The sequence below is a fragment of the Lampetra fluviatilis genome, chromosome 9, assembly GCF_964198595.1.
Source record: "Lampetra fluviatilis chromosome 9, kcLamFluv1.1, whole genome shotgun sequence".
Taxonomy (NCBI): domain Eukaryota; kingdom Metazoa; phylum Chordata; class Hyperoartia; order Petromyzontiformes; family Petromyzontidae; genus Lampetra; species Lampetra fluviatilis.
This window is the reverse complement of record NC_136283.1, coordinates 2,167,384-2,188,820: the sequence shown is the minus strand read 5'-3', so window position 1 is coordinate 2,188,820 and position 21,437 is coordinate 2,167,384. Positions and strand designations below refer to the sequence as shown.

The 21,437-nt window shown below is 40.7% G+C and overlaps 1 protein-coding gene across 26 annotated transcripts in view; it reads right to left on the bottom strand.

The window, feature by feature from the left end:
- Positions 1-454: 454 nt before the first annotated feature.
- The window catches only part of LOC144934116 (calcium/calmodulin-dependent protein kinase type II delta chain), a 70,864-nt gene continuing 49,881 nt past the window's right edge, over positions 455-21,437 (bottom strand). Inside the window, exons 13-23 of one of the 26 annotated variants that reach the window (XM_078859527.1) lie at positions 20,386-20,496; positions 16,287-16,330; positions 15,236-15,262; positions 13,994-14,056; positions 12,419-12,463; positions 9,145-9,193; positions 8,230-8,379; positions 6,352-6,427; positions 5,787-5,881; positions 4,890-5,126; positions 455-3,395 (exon numbers count right to left, since the gene is read on the bottom strand). In XM_078859527.1, the coding sequence (XP_078715653.1) occupies positions 4,891-5,126; positions 5,787-5,881; positions 6,352-6,427; positions 8,230-8,379; positions 9,145-9,193; positions 12,419-12,463; positions 13,994-14,056; positions 15,236-15,262; positions 16,287-16,330; positions 20,386-20,496 (896 nt within the window). In that variant the 3' untranslated portion in view covers positions 455-3,395; position 4,890. The remainder of the gene's footprint in view (positions 3,396-4,889; positions 5,127-5,786; positions 5,882-6,351; positions 6,428-8,229; positions 8,380-9,144; positions 9,194-12,418; positions 12,464-13,993; positions 14,057-15,235; positions 15,263-16,286; positions 16,331-20,385; positions 20,497-21,437) is intronic. The other 25 variants (XM_078859529.1, XM_078859528.1, XM_078859530.1 and 22 more) reach the window with 25 other exon arrangements.

Genomic DNA, 21,437 nt, shown 5'->3' with positions numbered 1-21,437 from the left:
CATTACTCGCGTGTTGGGCAGGGGGTGCCTGGCCCTCCCTGGTGGCCAAAGCTACGAGTTGGCGGCCCCTTTGACAACCAACATGAGATACTGTATACTCTTTGGTTTTTTCGGTAAAGTCACGTTGGTATAAAATCAAATAAATCACGTTTCGGGCGCAACACAAGCGTCCGTCATCAGGTGGGAAAGCATGGTCTGCTGCTGAGGCAGACTGTTTTAAATGTTTGAGACCGTGAGCCTAATGATGATGTGATTATGCGACCGTGCGAGGAAAATCAAAGTGGGACTCCACCTGACCGATTTCTGCACCCCCTGAGCTGATAATGTCGTTACTACGCCACCGATGACAACCGAACGACGAGGATACATTCCAATTAACATCGCACACAAACCGTTCACTCGCGCACTAATTCAATCATGCAGATCGACACGCACAGACACGACGCAACGCCTCTTTACAGTCTCAATAAGCGAATTTATTGTTTTCTACAAGATGCGACACGTCTTGCAGGGAAAAATATCGAAGTACAACACGTCCCAAAAAATCAAGAGTGAAAGAACATATCCTGAAGGAAAGAGCTACGGGCAGAGCAAATCGGGCATACGGGTTACAGAACGCAAGAGGCAGCCCGACTCCTGCCAACAACATTACACTACGTCATCATGCAGCATACAGCAAGCGATTATAAACTATTTGAGTTAAAATAACGGACTATGTTCACCAAAAGGGGGGGAAGAGGGGGCAGCAGGGATCGGGGGCGGGTATCGTCCTTGCTATCTTTTCACATTCCTGCAAATAAACGGCCTCAATTTTGCATCCACTCCTAAATTGTTCCTTTTTTAATATTTAATTCTCTTCTACTTCTTCAGATAGAAAATGTAACTACGCCCCAAGTTCTACAGTTCACAAAATACTGTTACCTTATTTTTTGTTGTTGTTAAATGTAAGCACTCAGGAAGTCAATAAACGATTCCTGCCAACCCGCAGACCTTTCTCTTTGACCAACATCAGCTCTTCAGCGAAAAAAACAACACCCGTGCACATTTTGTTACGACTTGCAAACTGGAGTGCCGTGCACCGCGCGCGCGAGATGGATTAACGTTCAACGATTTCGTTTGTTACTTTTTTTTTGTTATCCTAGATATATATATTTTTTTACCGTGCACGTTTTGCTCTCTAAAAACACGCTCGGATGAAGAAGGCATTGGACTGGTCGACGCCCTCTCTAAAGTTGCACATTGTGTTGCTCAGATAAGTAAAACACGATGGAACAACATGCTTAGAAATGATACAACTCAAAAGCATTCCAGGAAGAAAAAAAAAACTAATTCAAATACAAGACTCTAAAAAGGTAACCAACGGAGCAGGCTACATTTACCGTGTTCAAATATAACATTCAATTTGTAATGAAAGATTAACTGATTACACCGTCTTTTTTTGTTGTTAATTTTTTTAATTAAGCTCTGCAACTTAATATGTTTAATATTTCATACCAGTTCACGTTAAGTTTTTTTCTTATTTTTGTTTTAAATAAATAAGCAGTACATGCATTTCAATCTTTATTTGGCAGGCATTAATCTGTTTGCAATGTGTTTAAAAGTTGCATATCAGACATGATAGTGATACACTGAAAAACAGCACTTTCTTTATTGTTACCGATCTTAACCTAAATTGTATTAAAAATGTAATACACTACAATTTAATAACTGTCAAATTCAAATGTCATATAAACCTAAAAACTTGTTTTACTTTCCCTTATTTCTGCCTGCAGTGCTTCATCTGTGCTGTTGTTATTTCAAACCAATCATGGAAATAAGTTATTGCACAAAAAAAACCCCAAAAAATAGCCACGAAAAAAGTAGTTGCTAGCAATTAGTGATCGATATGCAAAACCGAAATAAAATTCCCACGCGCTCTCTCGCACACACGCACACATATGAAATTGTAAAAAAAAAAATTCCAAAGCCTTTTTTAATTAAAGCCTGGAATATACAAATACAATTAAACGCAAAAAAGAGAACATTGCCGAAAATGTTACAATGCTAAAAATATGAAAGTTCACTTTCGAGAAAAGGCTTCATCAATCCCACTCACATCGGTGTTCTGGCTTTCTGCACTCACCCCAGTACTCTGGGGGGGGGGGGGGGGGCAACTCAACAGACCCCTATACTCAACGCAGCACTGCCACGATGACTTGAAACAAAAAAAATAACGAATATAACTCAAACCCAGCCACATACCCTGCACCGGCCATCATCATACGCACAACTGCCTGCATTCTCAGAAGGAGTGGCGAGCCCCCCCCCCCCCCCCTCAACTCTCTGCTGCGCCTCTTAGCCCCCTCGTAAAGTGTGGGGGAGCAAAAGGACGGGGAGAATCCGACAACACCGCCGTCTTTTTCACCCCCTCCCCGCTACAAACTCCAACGTAATCTACAGCTCCGTTTCCACACGGGAACGGGGAAAAAAGGTTCGTGATCTTTCTGTAGTTCCACATTCTCAGCCACGCGTAGGAGACCTTACACCACACACAGCGAGGGACGTTTCACCTTCAGCCTCAAGGAACTTTACGTGAGGTGGTGGTGGGGGGAGGGGGGCAGGGAAATAAAACAAAAAAATAAACGGAAACATTTTTTAAATTAAAATGTTCGTTCAAAAAAGCATTGTTTTCGGAAACCTCTATCAAACTAATACACCTTCTGATTAGTGGAAGCTTCATCACAGCTTGATACCTTTAATGACTGTTCCTCTGAATGTTCTTCTCACTGGAAGCTTTTATAAACCTCCCCAGTCTACAACATGACAATTACACCCAACACGATGATCCTCAATGTAAGAATAACATTAATAATAGTAATAATAATGATAAAAAAACAACAGCTGCATGATGCTTCTTTTGTTTGCATCACCTCCACGAGAAATCACTTCTGATGAATTCAAATGCTCACGTACATATCCAATACCATTTACGACACCTAATTGTAAGCACACCAACGTGACAATTTCATGCCATGGTGATAATTTTTAAACAAAAAAAAATATGAAACGTTACCTTTTTTTGCAATTTTAATTTCAGTACTTAAGAAAATTCATGCAACAATTTCATCCTGGCCAGCTATATGTATGACACATATACTTTTTTTCCGTTTTTTTAGCTTAAGTATTATGCGCCGCCGTGCGGTACGCTGAAACAAGTTGAAACATCCACCAAAGAGAGAGAGAGTGCGACGCGACAGGACAATGGAGTCACGTGCTTTTTTTTTACGGAGCAGGCAGCCGGGCGGAGGGGATGGCGCGACATGCGTTGCTGCGCCACCCGGCGGGCGACGCTGTTGGCGGCTCGCTCGAGGCTGCCTCACAAGGGAGCACACCATCGCCGAGACCACCCGCTCAGCCTGCGTGACACGGCAACACAAAAGACACGCGCGCGAGCACACACCGGGTTAGGTCGGTAAAACGTTACGCGCGCACAGCAAAGTGCGGCGACGCAACCGCCAGCGCTGCCCCCAGTGTGCAGTGCGTGTTATAGCGTGGCCATGCAATGACGCGTCCACGCTAAGCGGTCGAGCGGTGACCCGCAGCACACAAATCGGCAATGAGCGATGCCCAAACTCGGATTGCCTTGATACACACGCCATGCACATTTCCAGCTCTGCACAATACAGACACACTTCACATTGTATGGTGCGGCCGCTCAATTACCCATCCACACAAAGCAGCCACACCGTGACCTGCACCGCACAATCAACAATGTTGCACAAATGCAGCCGCAAATATCCGCAACTAATGTAGCCAAACAAATCAGCCGCACCATGCAATGCAGGAATACAACATACTCCACGGTACAGCCTCACAACTTTCCAAATCATATATAATATACGCAATCATTCACCCGACCACATAGCCTTATATTCAACACGACTATTTTAAGAGAGCTGTCATGCAATTACCCACACCACACTGCAGCAATGTGACGCCGACACCCCAGTCAAAGTATCGTTAATCCTTGCTACACACTTCGGCAATGCAATCATCCACATCTCAGCCACAAAATCAACCTAACCCACCTTGACAAATTAAGCATTTGGGGTTACAAGGTTTCTACTAAGAGCATTACCTTATCACAAGCAATATTGGTGATAAAGCGGTGACGCACAAGGCTAGACTCAAAAGTCACGACAACATGATTGCAACTTCTGCAAACCTTCACAATCTCCTGAGTCCAACAAATGGCTTTGGCCAGTGGTGGTGCCAGTAGCGGTGGGATTAGCATTGAGAGAGCACAAGATAGTAATCTTGATCCAGGCAGGCTTGTTTGTTTGTGCTAGTGCAGTGCACTGGACCACTTTCAAAACACCCAGATTCTAATCATGTTTCTGTTCAAAGTGGAGACCTCACTCAGGGGGGTGATGGCTTCAGTTTGTGACAAGGTGGGCTGAAAGGGCTCATTGAATGTTCAGAATACTGCATTTTTGGCAAGATGTATTAATTATTGTTATACATTTTTATAGTAACATTTCTGTCAAAACAATCTATTGAAGAAATAATAATTTACATGCACATCCAAATAGAAAATGTTTACAATGAAAACCGAAAATATTCGGAAAGAAAAACACTGCCGCAGAAGCTCCCAGCACGTGGCGAAACGTTGGACATCGTGCCGAATAACATGCGGTACAACCCACAAAACCTTTTGAGTCATCGTTGCTCAGTGGCTCCTCAAATAGGGGGGGAAGGGGGGCACGTCGCGCCACCGCTCACCTTATTTAATTTTCCGTAAACAATTTTTATTGTTGTTCAAGTGCCAAGGGTACAGAAGGAATAACAGAGGAAGGGCCGAGACATCGTGTAACAAACGAAGGGGTTTGACGCAACGGGTAGCCGCTCACCTTATTTGACGGGGAGGGCGGACGGCGCTCCCGAGCGGTGGAAGTGCACGTTGCGCCAGCGCCCGTCGCGACGGTGCCACACGCGCGTTTCCTCCGACTGCTGGGTGCGCGGCAGGCCCGAGCCGTCCAGGTACTGCGTTAGGCGCACGTAGGCGATGCAGCCCGCCTCCTCGCCAATCAGGTGCACGTGCGGGTTCAGGATCGTTGTGTGGATCGGGCGCGTGTTCTTGGACAGGACTGGTGGTGGTGGCGAGAAAATAAAAATTGTGAACTTCCGCATCGATGAAAGGAACAGCAAAGGCTCTCGTACTGCCACTTTCTTGCGAGCCAAAAGTCAAGTTACGGCATTGGGAAGGCCGAGCGGGTTTCCTTTCTCCATGCACTTCAATTCTGCGCTCCCTCTCCCCATAGCCCCTTTTTTTACATTACCTGATTATTTTACAATGGGGCAAAAAAAAATTAGTTTTCGTTTCTCTTCAATAAAATGCTTAAATGCTTTAGAATCAGGGCCATGCTTAAAACAAAACTAAATTGGGATAAAAACGTGCACTGAAATGGGCCTCTTGGTATCTTTGTGACATAATTACGAGAGGTCTAACGATTCATCACGGAGACAATTGGAAGAACTATCACGATTCAGTGTTGCAACACAATTAAATAATCAATATTTGTTTCATCACTGTGGTTAATGGCAGTGCCTCTAGTAGCTGTTGGGCTCACTGCACCCATTACATCAATGTTTAAACACGTGATCCAATGTGAGGAGCTTTAAGAAATAATGTGAATTTGTGAATTGATGCATCGTTACACCTCGAATAAGATCCACAAATGAAGCTATTTTCTGTGGTTTAAACAAGAGCTACTGCATGGTTTAACAGTGTCATGCACACAACATACGGTTTTCAAAGTAGAATTTGTGGAAGTCCATCCCCTCCACCAAGTTACCCAGAGCTTCGGGCTCGAAGGAGGTCAAGCCGGGGTCACAGATCTTCCTGCATGTGGCGCAATACGCAGCAAGTGAACAAAAAGCAAAACAAAATACAATTGGTACAAACAATTGTTGAAAATTGACAAGCATTTGATAACTTCAAATATTAAGAAATGTTGTTTGCCATGATAGCATTTTGCTATTCCCGTATTATAGTAATTGACCTTAAATGTTGATAATGTCATCCTCAACATTAGCAAAATAAATCCTGGAAATCAGACAACTCAGGGAGGGTTCTTTAATAAATCAACTGCAGTAAAAAAAAAATTCAAATCCTGCAATGAAAAGGCAAAATTCAATGACAGGGTTATAGCAGCAAACCCTGCATAATATTTCGTGCACATGACTGCCATTAATTTGGCCATAAATAGAGGACCCCGCAACGGACGAGAAATAAAATGACCGATTAAATAAAAGGAGGGTGGGGGTGGGGTGTAAATCGCTGACGTGTGGAGGCTGATGCCGCTCGCTTACGAGTAAGCCTCGAAGTCGCCATTGTTGATGGCGTCGATGAGCTGCTCCGTCACCTTGATTATCTCCTGCTTGCGTGCTGCGGTCGCCAGGCAACCATGCAAGCGAGCGGCGTGGAACATAACGAGGAGCGGGGGGGGAAGAGAGATGAATGCGGGAGGCGAGGATTGTGGCGGTGGAGGGGGGGCGGACAGGAATGGAATGGGTAGCAAGGACAAGAGCGTAAAGCAACAATTGGAATAGGGGGTTAAGCGACAGACGTTTTTTTTATATATTAATATATTCCATGCAGCAGAGGTGTATTATGGCAAACAATTACAAGGGATCAAACAAAATGAATGCAATTAAGGAGATGGCAGTCAATAAGAGGAGTGCAATTCAACAAGTGCAGGGGATGTCGAGGCAGAGCAGTTTAAAATGTAACGTGTGCGGGGAATAAGAGAAAATATCTCAGGTCAATTAAGCGTTCACAAACACGGAAAACCACACAAATTGCACACTGTTAATAAGCAATCACCATGGTTTGCGTTTTTCTGGACATACAAAGCTACTGAAACGTGTTCTGTCAACCCTGTTTACTCTCAAGCATTGTATATGCGATACTCTGGCACCAGGTGTTGAGACAACCGAATGTGTAATTGCTGAGAGATGTAATTAAAAATGCTATTTTAATCTGTTAGTTTTATCTATGCAAAACATCTGGGCTTGGATGACACCTGGGCTTGGATGACAGAACACACCAAAGCAAATTCTACGCTGCACATTGTTTAACAAGAACCTTCACTAAAATAACTGGAGGAATGTGTATGGAGGCAAGGACAGCTACATCACATCACTGAGCCAATACATTGTGTTAAAATGAAAAGGATAAATAACACAACCTTCAAATGAAAGCAATGGTGATGTCTGTCTCAAATAAACAAATCATACCGATATATAAAACCAAACGCAAACACCAAAGGAAGGGGGAGAAGCATGCAAACTATGGCGAGACATTTACGAGTCTGCATACTGAATGCGCAAACACACACAGCAGCAAAATATCTACCTGCTTACTAATCCAGACTCTATTTTAAGCTTCCCATCCATGCTCGAAGCAAATTATTCCACTGGCATTGATGTTATTACACGGCGAAGCCAGCTAACCAAGGCAGACTTTATTTGGCTCAGGCACAGATATGCAAAGCCCGTGGGTTCCGCACTGCAATTCTGTTCTCTCCTCTAACGCTTCCCCCGTCGCCGAGCCCAGCAGCAAGGTGACTTTGACACTATTTTTTAATGGATCATTTAAATACATTCACAGACACACAAATACCTGTTGACATTTCCAAAAACTCTTTCAGCAACTCCGTCACGAGACACCAGCCTACGAACGTGTTGTCCAATTTAGCAAATTTCCAGAGTGCCGAGGAGGCGGCTACTCACCATTCAGCTGACTCTCCATGTCTGTATCCCCCTACTGCCACAAGCCAGCGTGACTATGTGACGCAACAGCCTGGGGGACTCGGGTTACCCCCAAAGAGCGTCCCTTTTCACAATGGCAATGATACTCGGCGCTGGGTCACACCATAATACAATGCACATTTTCACCAGGCAACACCGGGTATCGGTTTCCAAACTTGTCAAGGATCCCCTATTTTCAAAAGAACCCAATTGGTTTATTAGTCACGGATGTCCAACGCCTCTGCCTCCCATAAAATATGTATTCATAAAAGAAAACTCTGCCTCGGTTCACAAAATGAACTTCTCAACTCCTACAAAACACGTTATAATTATTATTATTGCCAACATCTTGGAGAATCGCCCTAAAGAGTGCTCCTCCCACAGCTTGGCAGGTGCATGCAAGCTTTCCTCACATTCACTCATTCCCCTATGACTTACACTGCACGGAGTTGGAGCGATCGGACTCAGAAAGCTGGAGCGAGTGGCTTTGGGTGGGCTTAACCGTCGGGCTCGTATTAGCGCTAGCATTAGCCAGGGCCGCTGGCTCCGTCCGTTTAACTGCGCTCGATTGCTCTGCACTTTTCGCGGCTGCATGCATCGGGCAAGGAGTGGAGGGAGGAGGGAGCAGTGTGGGTAGGGGATGGGGGGGGGTGGCGGGGAGTGTGGGGGCATCACACCAATCCAGGCGAGTGTTTTTTTTTTAGGGTGAGGAAAATAAAAGGGTACGGAGGGGGGGTGGAAAGGAAACACACGCACAAAAATGAGCAATGACAAAAAAAAGGAATAAAACTAAACATGATGAGGTACAAAACATGCAGGATAACTCAACTGTGGGTACATGGTGTAATAACCGGCAAATGACCATCGTTATGCAATGATTACTAAACCCAATATATCCGTTCAAAACAGCGGGGTCCTATGAACATGAGCGCTGCTGTAATATTTCACTGTAAGTGGCTCTTCAGCACCGCACACTCATTAATAATTAAGTCTCGACACCAGCACAGGCGTATCATATTTGCAGCACACTGTACAGGGGAAAAACCAAAGAAACACGAAGAGTGCGGCGGGGGACTGCAATCACAATGTGAAGTTATGAGCAGAGACAATTTGAAAATCAATTCAATTTGTTTTGTTTTCATTTATTCCCACATGGCCCTTTAGGTCACATCACTGGATCGCCTCACTTAATCAGCATCTCCCTTGTACGCTGCTAGGCAGCCAGAAGGCGTCTGTCTGCTGGGCACATTTACTCGTATTGTTTAAAAATTTTCAGCTCGCCGTGTTATGTTTGCGCTCGTTATGAAATCGCAAAAATTGTAAGTTAACAGGCGTTTCGGATTTGCGACTCACCTTTCACGTCTTCATCCTCAATTGTAGTATTGCTGCTCTCGGAAGATTCCTGCGTAGAAGGCCAAACAAAGTACAGGCAGTTAATATATATTGTTAAGAAGATAATGCTCCTTTTTTACACAACTTGGCACGTCATATTTGCCTGAACATAAATTGTCAAACATTTAGAAGTAAATTATTTTTTATCGGTGTGAAATATTAAGATCACTTTCAATTCGTGTAATCAGTCATAAAAAAATAACAAGAGTGTTGTATGGTATTGTTACGGTAAAAAGGTTAATTGCTCATGTGAAGCAAATCCTAGAAAAGGAATGTTCGATAAGTGCCAGTTTTAATCACAGGACAGTGATTTTTTTAGCTTTTACGAAATATTTTTTCCCAACTCATGCTCTTCACTAATTGGGGCTACCAATCAGTAAATAGGGTACACATTGGATGTTATTCATAATAAAGTTTTTTGGGTTAGATCGCGTTATTTATAAATGTGTCGTAACCCTCCACCACCCGACACGGCCAATCAGCAAAAAAGTGTCACGTTGACAAAAGACAAATAGTTCACTACTTTAGCCCACCGGTGTGTTGAAGAGTGAATCCACAACATTTACATTTTTTTAAATGATGACATCACCCTGCTGCTCTATTTAAAACCGGGAGCAAGTGAGGGCTTCACCATTCTGGCGAATTGCCCGATGATGCTGGATGTAATTACCAGCGAAACGTCGTACTAAAAAAACTCTTCACCACACCGGTGGGCTAAAGTAGTGAACTATTTGTCTTTTGTCAACGTGACACTTTCTTCCCGATTGGCCGTGTCGGGTGGTGGAGGGTTATGACACATTTATAAATAACGCGATCTAACCCAAAAACGTTTATTATGAATAATATTGGTCGCGAAAGCCTACGTGTTAAACTGGATGTTATCTCTGTATGTGCGTGTACAAACAGTAGTGACAATGTAACAATATATGTACTATGACACACAAATGGACTAAAGGACAAATACAATATGAGGCAGGAAAAAAAAACACGTTAAACATTTAGGTTGTTATAAAAAACAACACTGCTGTTGATATAAACAAAAACACGTGTAAGCATTCCACAAAGGACTAAAGGAATGGTACAAAGAAAGCATGAAGGGCAAATGGTAAAAACAAAACAAGTAATGAAGACGTACAAAAAAAAGAGACCTTTTAAAGCAATAAAAGTTAATGAAATTCAATAAGAGACAAATACACCACTGCATGGACACATTTATAAATGATAAAATTAGACCACTATATCTTCGTGTGCGACAATCTTTCGGTTATCTCTCCTTGGAAGAATTAAACATCTCACCAGAATTGTTTTATTATTTTGTATTCTTGTTGCTGTAAACCCAAATGGTGGGTTTGCATACAGTTCAACAAATCGTCGTATTAAACATCAAAGTTCAACAAAGGGTATCCAGTTTTTTTTTTTACTACATGTCAAACCAAAATGTCTCAACTGTACACGAAGAGCTGCCATGTCCAAGTACAGTACACGACATATCGCTAAGTGGGAAATCCGAAATATCCGAGTTGCAAGGTGGCAATGTTACGGTAGTCATGCTGCACAACGTTTAGCTAGTGGCCATGCCTTTAAAGAAAGAGATGCCTCGGTCATACCAACTCCATGCGATTGGCTTTGAATCGGTGCTTCGTGATCAGCAATCCTCAACCGTCACTTCAGTTTAGCCTTTCCTTGGCTGCCAACTGCGAATCTGTACTTGTTACCGAGTTCATCCTCTCCACTCGCAAGTAAAGAAGGCACAGAAGGCCGGAGTGAGCAAAAGCAGCGGCGACTGAGAACTGTTGGTGCACAGCTTAGTACTTCATGCGACCGCATGAAAATTAATAAAGACAGACCTGGTTACGGTGTTTAATCTTAAGTCTGATTTATATTTCTTTGAAAACGTGATGGGTGAGAGTAAGCTGTTGTGTGCATTCACACAGGAGCAACTTTAGACTTGTTTTGACAAGGCAAGTGTCTCTTTAAAGTAAGCACAACTGTGAAGAAAATAAACATGCACAATACATAATGAATCAAAGAATTTAGGAAAACCTTTGTTTTTTAGTTCAATCGGAGCAACTACTGCACCATCCATTATATTTTAAATGACCTTCTGTCACCGCATGTTTATATCGTTTATTGTTGAGAAATGTCCACAATGGAAAATAAAGGCTTTCCATCCTTTTTGCAGAGTAATGAGAGAGCAATTACAAGTTCATTCACGTTCCAGCAAGATGCATTCATGTCACCAGGACGATGGCTCACTCCAACAAGATGCACATTTCCCCCTCATGCAAAACAATGCATCCTTTCGTGGCATTGTTAACAGAAAAACAAACCCATGCCTCCACATGCCGCGTATGGAAAGTGTCTGTTGAGATATTATCCTATCTAACACGACTCTTGAAAATCACTGCTCCAGACGTCACATGGCAATGCATATTTTTGAGCAATTTTAAAGACTAAGAAAATATGAGTGTTATTTTGATTTAAATGAAGACGAGTCGAACAAAATAGGTCAAACAATCCAATATAAGGCTGCCAAGAATAATTCATTGTGATTAACTTCAGAGACAGCTGAGTATTCACAAAAGTGAATTTAAATCTGGTGCAATATGGCACTTCAATAGTCAAGTACAACATTGCACCTATGACGAGATTGTCAACTAATTTTTTTAATATTCACACTCATATCAAAGTTTCTGTTTTTTTAGCAAGCATAATTATGAAACAGAGATGACATCATTTGGTGTCGATAATTTGTTTTTATTTATGGATATTGTTGGTGCAATAAAATATTGGGCGATCAAATCAATAATTATTCAGTGGATTTCTTTGGGGGCATTATTTATATTGTGATGCTTTAACAAATATTTTTCTCTCAGAAGCCTACCGCATTCTTTAAAAATGCGAAAAACAAAAGTATGCTTTGCAGACAATTTAAAATGTGAGCAAATAAAAACCTTGGACGGTTGAACAAAAAACGTAACGCAAGAAGCCAGCCAACACACACACACACCCCCAAGCATGGCAGTAATGCGTGATTACACACAATGATAAATTCATAGTTTTGGTGTCTAAATGTGAAGTCAAACCCCCAAAAGCGATGCTGCTAATGTGGACAAGGAAGCACTCAAATAATAATTGGTGACTTGTGCAGGACAGACTTTGATCCCCTGCTGGGCAGTGGTCAAAGTTTATAGAATGAGACCATGGACAACACCATGGCTTACAAAAAAAATACCTTGGCTCCATTTGACGGATTGTGGATAACAGTGGTCTGAGGCTCCTGAAGAATGAGTGAAGTAGACAAGAGGGTTAAGTAGAATACCGGTTGTATTTAATCCTTCCTAATGTGCCAAAAATGCATTCCGTGGCCAATGCCAACTACAAGTCCCCTACATTGGTTTCATGTGTGCTAAAACAGGGCTGTGATTTTCATGAACATTTTGTGGTGTTAAAACCGTCTGGGTCATGTATATGGACACAAAGGGTGCTTCGTTCGTTTGCGTGCAAATAAAGTGGGATGTGCATCGCAAATGCATGCATTACCAGCCGTTTGTTTTACCCTTTACCATATCAAATGCAAAAAAGCTTAAGCAATGACTAAACCCAGCTAGATAATTTGAAGTGCTCATTTTTTTTTTACAAAATTGTACTCATTTTTTAGAGTACTACTACTCGGGAGACTTTAATTTGAAGAAACATTTAAACGTTTTGGCTATTTTATACAATGCCAAATGTCTCCAAAAAAGAAAGATGTGTAATTAAAATAAAATGAGCAGTTCTGTGAATTTGTACCAATACTGTTTATTCAAGTCACCTTACTTTGTGCTCAGACGTATACAGAAAGAACACTGACACACTACCGAATTCTTACTCACTTTACATTAAAGATAATTACACTTGAAAGACGACTCATCCCTGAAGTCTGGTCATTCAATGGATGGATGGCGTGCAATCATGCAAGTGTAAGACTGTTATTACAAGTACAACATTTTTGCAAGGTGTATTTTTTTATGCAAAGTTTAAAATAAAATTAAATGCCATTGAGCCAAGGTCAGTTTTAAAACTAGGATAAAAACTAAAAGGCAAACAAAATAAATAAAGTTTGTAATAAATAACATACACAAATCGCCTTCTATAACGATTTCAACTCACTTAGCGCAATTACAAAGTTTAGTATTGAATATACCAAAAGCAAAATGAATATCGGTGTGTATATAAATTATCATTATTGATTGATGAGTGGATTAGCACTGTCAGCCACCATCATAAACAGTGGAGATCAAAATTAGGCAATTAGAGAACTGTGAACAAATGCAGCAGCTAATAAAATGATGAAAAATGGCATTTTCATTGCAAAAAAGTTATGATTTAAGATTCAGATAAATACACACACACACACAAACGTGTGTGTGTGTGTATATAAAATAGAGTTTTCACGTTAAAAGAATAATATAAAAAAACTAAAGTCACAAAAGCCATGCAAAACTATCAACATATGTTGTTACTCTAAAGTGAACTCATGGTGCACTGTAAAACAAATCCCAACGTGAAGGGAGGAAAACTGGAGGATAAATCAATATTCATCGCAAATAAAACACGGTTCAACCAAATTACTTAAATCGTTAAACAACAACGAAAAACAAACCAAACCAGCTAGGGCAGACGGAGGAAAATAAAATTCCCCTCGCGTTAACAATAAACCCTAACAAAAATGTTAGAACTGCGTGACAATGTTACACTACTTCATAGAGAAAATAAAGGGAATTAATGAACCCAAATCAAACGTAAAAGAAACACAAGCATGCAGTACCAGTGCTGGAGAAGGGGAGCCCTCTTTCCCACTGCTCGCTACACTGGCTGCTGTGTTGTTCTGCTGTCGTGGCAGAAAACGGTGCGTTAAAATACTTTTACTGCTCAACGCCATCCCCCCCCCTTGCCCCACCTGGGGAGATAAATGGCTCCCCCCCCCCCCCGCTGCAGCAGCAATGTGCCCGGTGAAAGTTTTTAACTCGGCTCTTACGCTCGTGAAAATGCGTTCCGTTGTCCTCAGCATTGACTTAACATTTTGTGCGTACGCATTTGTTTACCCGCAAATTTAAATCTTTTAGCAAAAAAATACATTCAATAGCATTTCCACCCCTGCCTTCATCCCCCGGGTTTAACTACAATTTTACGTAACGCTGCATAACAATCGGACAAAGTGGTTCTGACATAACTTGACGGCAAGCTGCAATTCAAATACATGAACCTGCACAGGAATAACTTTCAAAAGTTACACTTTGACCCCGTACAGTATTATTGCAGACAGATTGGATGACTTTACAGTGGAAAAGTGGAAAACACTACTTTGGATGGGTTGTCATGAAAACGCGTACATAATAAAAACAAAACAAATATTGACGTTATTTGGTAAATGAGAAAACAAGAGTAAAGAAAAAAACAATGAAACAGAAACAGCTAAATACACCAAGTAAAAAATCAAACACAAAGTGAAATGAATGTTCGCACATTGTGCCCGAGTGTTTTCCATTCACTTCAGGCTTCATGGTTTGTTACAGACTACATCATAGTATGATTTTACTTGTTATAACTCATTTAAAAAAATCTAATTATGTATAGGAAGAAACCCCTCTGAGTGCAACCGGCATTCTGTTTGCATGCACGTGCAGAAATAAACGGCACCAAAACTCAGGGTCGTTGTTGGGAAGGAGGAAGAGGAGAAGGGATTTGGGGGTGGACTTTTTAAACAAAACAAGAAAAGCGACGCACCAAGTTTTGGCATGCGAGAGACATGCGATGTCACGACACGGCAAGGCAACGGCTGGGAGGACGCGATGAAAAGGGTGTGAAAGCCACGATGCAATTCCAATCAAAAAAGATGGGACAGGAATGGACAATATCTAGCAATATATGTTTAAAAGGACAATTAATGAATCATAATTTAATGTTTTTTTTCTCTCATTTTTCTTTACTCACAAATATTTGTTTTTGTTAATTTACACTTGTTACTATTTGCTATTGTTTTTGAAAACAAGATGGTTCTCAACAGTACCTGAACACTTGCACTGGACTTCCGTTTCTGAATGTAAACCCCCCACAAACCCCCGAGTAGCAGAATGTCGAAGGGGGGGCGGAAGCAGCGATATCAAAGAGCAAATTGTAGCCGTTAGTCACATATAAACCACACATGGCAGCACGGCAAGAAGGCTTTTGGACTGACGGCAAGCGCAGCCTTGGCAGCGATGTTTACAATTTGGAACAAGCGATTCACAAAAGTAAGAATATCCATGAGATATATAACAAAAAACAATACTGCGGTAGGCTCGGCTTGATTATCTTAAGCTGCAAGGCTGTAAGCGTGCTCTTTTGTAGACGATGCCTTCATACCTTGTTGCATGCTGACATAGCAAATAAACCCTCTCAGTATTAAGTGCTTAGTGTATTCGAAGAGTATACACAATGCACTCCATGGAATCATCTAAATACAGCAGCATTCAAGTGTGAACTACATTAATTTCCGTATTATATTGTGAAAGGGAAAAGAAGAGTAAGGGGTATATTTAATTATTCCATGTAGAGCATTTTTTTCTCCTTTCATTTACTTGGCATATGCGTTAGGTTTGTTAAAACTGTACTGTGTAAGGCAGTGGCCTCATGAGTTTTATTCTTTTCATAAAGCACTGAAGAGAGAATTTAAACAAAGGCACATTTCTTTTTTTTTAAGTAGCACATATAGTTGATATGGTACACATGGATAGTCATTGTTAAATACATAAAAGTATAAACAAAAGACTAGGTTTACAGTGACATCAAACAATCACAGCAAAGACATGCAAAATGTGACGTTTGTCGACAATACCCAGCGTGTTATTTGTCACATTCAGAACTTTCCTTCACATGGCATTGGATTAATAGCCCATAATATATATTTCATAAGCAGCACTAAACAAACAGCATATTTGCAAGCCCTTACGACAACCTCAAGGCCATTACGCAATATATTAACACAGATGATAAAACCATTAGGATTTAAACATTACATTGCTGAAATGCTGAGCATGTAAAGTTAAGCACTGAGCACAGCGTGAATTTTGCTGGCTCACCTTAACGCCATCCTGAGTTTTCTTGTTCAGAAGACTCTTGGCTGCTACAAGGGAACACACACCGCACCATTAGTAACGTGCAATCAATGCTATAAACTGCAAGCAGGAGGGAAAAACCCAATATCAGTAATATTACACAATTTTTCTCATTCCATTCGGACAATCTGTTGAAAATGTATTAACGAAAAGATTGTACACATAGGTAAAGTCACGTAGAAGGGAAATAATAAAATAATAAAAAATAAAACATTATTAAATACAATTCTCACGACGTTTTGGCCACAACGCAAGCAGCCGTCCTCAGGTGAAGATTTAAAGCTTTCGTGACTGTCTTTCCGACAGACCTGTTCTTCACCTGAGGACGGCTGCTTGCGTTGTGGCTGAAACGTCGTGAGAATTGTATTCTATTATGTTTTATTTTCATTATTTTATTATTTCCCTTCTATGTGACTTTACCAAAAGAACCAAGAAGATGAATCCCTGCAGACACGAAAGCTTTAAATCGAAATTGTACACATAATTTATTCATTGCAATAATGCTAATCGAGTTTAGGGAAAAAAAGGCTACATTTCAAAAGGAATCGAATTTTAAAAGATACATTAACTTTGAAATGGTCACAGCCAACAAATCATCCCTTACAATAGAAATCATATGAATGGATGACTTGGGAGAACAGCATGATCATCAATGAAGAGAGGTCCACAATCTCCACAGAGAGCATTAGCTGACGTCATAAAGACACTGCGTTTATGAACATGACGTAAACGTGCATCGACAAAAACTATAAGGGGGCACCTAAAATGTGACCGTATCCCAAGATGCTGTACAAAAATTGCATGAATACTTGTTTTAAAGAGGGGCAACCAGGGGGAAATATTTACTGCAACAGGGGGGATGGAGTCAAATACAACAGGAGCAGCAGAATAAAATAAGCAACCTCCCACCGAGTTCCTTACCTTGGACAGGAAGTGCATCCGCGAAGGGTACAACAGAGTACAGTTGGTTGGAAACATGGGAAAGGAAGAGAGACAAAGACATAGTTTAGTTGACTGTTTAATCTGCAGAGACCTGGGCAAATGCAAAATGCCACGACTGAATGAAGGTGCACCGTGGTCCAAATGTAAGAGAGTTGTATGAATTTTGTGTTTCCTCATGCAGAGTTGGTGAGCACTTTTAAAATGCCCTCCAAGAGTGATTGAAAAACCATCATGCGTAGCACAAAGCAAAGACATCCACCACTAAAGGTTGCACAACAGTCAATTGTGGACATGCAATGTCTTCTTGGTAATCTGCACCATAGGTAATTGAAATTACTGAAAGTATGTTCTTCCCTCCCCACCACCATCCCATTGTTTTAACATTCAAATGCCCTGCCAAAGTTAAAACATGTGCACAAGAACTGTATGAGCAAAGAAAACCTATCAACAGAGTCTCTAACAGAACATAAAACCTGTGGCAAGGAAAACATATTCACATTTAACCATGCAGTTTCATGCAGTCATTTAACAAACTAATCACTTGGCATTCTTAATGGATATCTGGTATGAGTCACAGGTTCACTTTGTCAGGCAACATAATTCAGTACAGTATGGTCTTTGCGAACAGGCTATGTTACAAATTGAAATATTTATAGCTGGGTAAAAACAGAACCACAACCTTCACCCGTAGCTAAAGCCATCATCAAATTCTACACTCTGTGCACGTGCGCATACATATGTTGCAGAGTTTTTCAGTCTTCATTTGGAAATCTCATGTTTCTGCTAAGTGAGTCAATACCACAGTATAAGTCTGGGTGACATTAAATAGTTGCTTAATGTAGGGCAGGGCTTTGATATTAGTATTAACATTTCTTTTTAATGGTTTATTTCAGCCACGCAGGCTATAATTATAATATCCATGTCTTCTGCAGATACGAGGTATTATGTAGCAGTTAGCAATTGCAGCCACTGTTAGCCAACACTCATATTCAGGTTTGCTCTGCCATACAATACTCAATTGAAATAACAAAAAGGTTACACCTGGTTTGGAAGAACAAATGACACGGAGCTGTGGTTAAGTGGCTTAATGACAAATATTTAACTAAATGTAGCACTGCAAATGCTTGTGGCCATCTTGCAATAGTAAAATAGACATTAAGCCAGCAAAATACTTGTAAGTATTTGAGCTTATAATGTAAAATTAAATAAAGGGAACGTACATTAGTATGGACAACAATGACAATGATCGAATTTAAAATAACCGCACAAATTGATTTAACATGCTGTTAATTAGAACGCCAATTATTTACGATAATTCTGGAGGAATAAATAATGAGTTGTTAATGCATCTACATTATTTTTAAGATTCAACAATCGGCCAGCAAACAACAGTTCATTTCAGCAAAATTAGGTCATGGAAAAAACCTTTTTAAACTGGTGAACATTACAGGGGATTATACCAAGTATCAACCTGCATCGCTTAAGGCTTTCTTGAACAATCATAACGGGTAGCATTCATTTTAAAGATATTTTTAAAAACTGAATATATTATTAGTCTTGGCAGATGCGCAATCAACCTTACAAGCCACACTTTCAAGGGGAGTGATATTTAGAAAATATAAATAGTAATGTTTATGGACTAGATTTATACGGCATTAGGCATGCACATGCATATATATATTTTTTTTCTGTTTTAATTTTGCAAAATGCAACAGGGCTATGCTTTGTCTCAGGGGGAAAAAACAATTACGTTCCAAGAGATGTTTTAGAAGAATGACACTTTACAAGATTGGAAAATATGAGCAAATTATATATTTAATTTGTGATCATTCTAATATTTGGATAATGTAGCATTAGCCAGTTGCAATCTTCTAGACAAATGCAAAGGGATTGAAATGGAAATGTTATGTACATTGAGTTATCATCATTAACTGTTTAAAAAAAAACCAAGGTTTTCATTGGCTTGGCTTTTTTGTCCAGTCATCGCAAAACACATCAAGAACTAATGGTGGGCTTGTGAAGATTTATTAAACTCTTTGGTATAATGTATTTAACATTATTGGGCTAAATAGATCATTTATATGGACAACAGTGGTCATAAAATTACGAAACGTTGTTGATTGGCATTTTGTGCATTTCATTTGTTGTATTTTAGTAACGGGATAACATTATTTTTAAGCTCGCTGTGAAAAAAAATATACACGTAAGTAGTGAAGTGGTTTTTAAAAGAATGCACATGGCCTGCAGCGAGAACATCTGAAATTGCATTCAGATGGAACAAATATATTTTTTCTACCAAGCTGAGAAGATGAAGGGGAAATCAAAACGGTTGTAAACATGTGGACGGAAGATAACGACAAGAAGCACACGCAAGGTCGACTTGTTGCTTAAACGTCGTCCAGAGACTGCATGCGAATCGCTCTGGGTAAGGCTGAAACAAGATTCCAGCCGAGAGGTTTCAGAAACTCCAGTCGTCACACCTCCACGTGGCCTCACGTTTCAACGATTACCAATCAACAAATGTAAGAGATGTGCCATTACCCCATTTGCATTTAAATTGCAGAGAGGAATGAGATCTGGACCTTGAGAACACCACTGAGATAGCCCAATATCTGGGCTACTTGAATAGAACAAAGCATGTTGGACACAGATGGCAGGCAATTCGGTGGAAAATGTACTGTTGTAGTATTTAAGTCAACTTTGTTAATCTTTGCACTTTTGGGTAGGTAAGGCAGTTCTCGACCTTGTAGGTTTTATTTTCACGTATTTTCAGGAGAATCATATTTGAAATATCTAGGCAGTGTCTTGTTATTCCCTCGCACGTTGCACACCTAACTGCACTGTACCATACACAGCCCTTCTAAAAGCCCTCGAAGGAGAAATAGCACTTTTGCTTTGTTACTGGTTCCACACTTTTGCTCTCAGGGGGCAACGAGGGGAAAGGGAGGTCACAGGTTGATTGGCTGGCTTGGTGGTTGGTGGACAAGGAGGGATGAAGTGAAAGGGGGTGGAAGGAAAGGAGGCGAAGTCAGGAGGATGGACATCGGTGCATGCAGGAAAAGGGCGCATGCGCCAAGAGCCCCATACAAATTTCCTCGTCTTTTGTTTAACGCCCACATACCTTGGTCGGATAGACCAGCGAGAGACACAGAAGCAGGGGCGGCTGGGGCACTGGTAGCAGCTGCGGCTGTGGCTGCTGCCGCCGCCAGCCCCGCACTACTCGGCTTCCCCACTACCCGGGGGAAGGAAGAGGGGGAGCGCCAGTGCGATTCGTTTACCAGGAAGGCCGATTTATGATTGTGATTGTTTTAAATTTACGCAAGTGTTTATTTGCAGCCCCCGCACGCCCCACCCACCCTCAAATAAAATAAATTAAACACAAAAAGCGGGAGGGCCATATCCAAAAGAGGGGGGGGGGGAGGCAATAAAACGACAAAATAATTAATTCTAACATGTGTACAGAATTAACATTTGAGGTCACTTTTTGTTCATTACTGCTTTCCTTTTCGTGCATTGCAATCGACTCGCTTGTTTTAATGTTCTTGTGGCATGCAATATGCCATTATTCAGTGGCCATGGTTATTATATTAATTTAGTGTTTTAAACGTAGAGGCCATAATACCTACAAAACTATTATATAATGGCAATGCATATAGTCCTTAAAGGATTGAGCACACAATGCAAAAGGAAAACATCAATGTCTCATCTTGAAATACCCTTCTGTGTGCTCTCATGAAGTGTTCAATGAAGGTGTTTCCCTATACTACCCCTAAGCAAGGAGGTTAACACTTCACGGAGCAATCAAGCTTTGAATATTGCTGGGAGTCAAGAGTGCTTTAAAAGAGCTCAACCTTCAAATCCAACACGAACACAATTGTGCAAATTAAGAAAAAAAAACGTGCCATTAAATTGCTATCTGGATCCGAACATACTAAGCCAATCAACAGCAACTGAATACAATTATAGATCAGCATTTGTTTACATTGGGAATACGTTCCAAGAATAAAGAGCAGAATTAAACTATATTCACTGAATAGCTAAAATAATTACTTAGAATTGTATTATTGCCACTGATGTGAGAGTATTTTTTTTAAACATGCAGCAGAAACTAGAACATCTTCATGGTTATTTGAGTCATATGATTCCTAGTATCATTTATTTACATTATTTAGT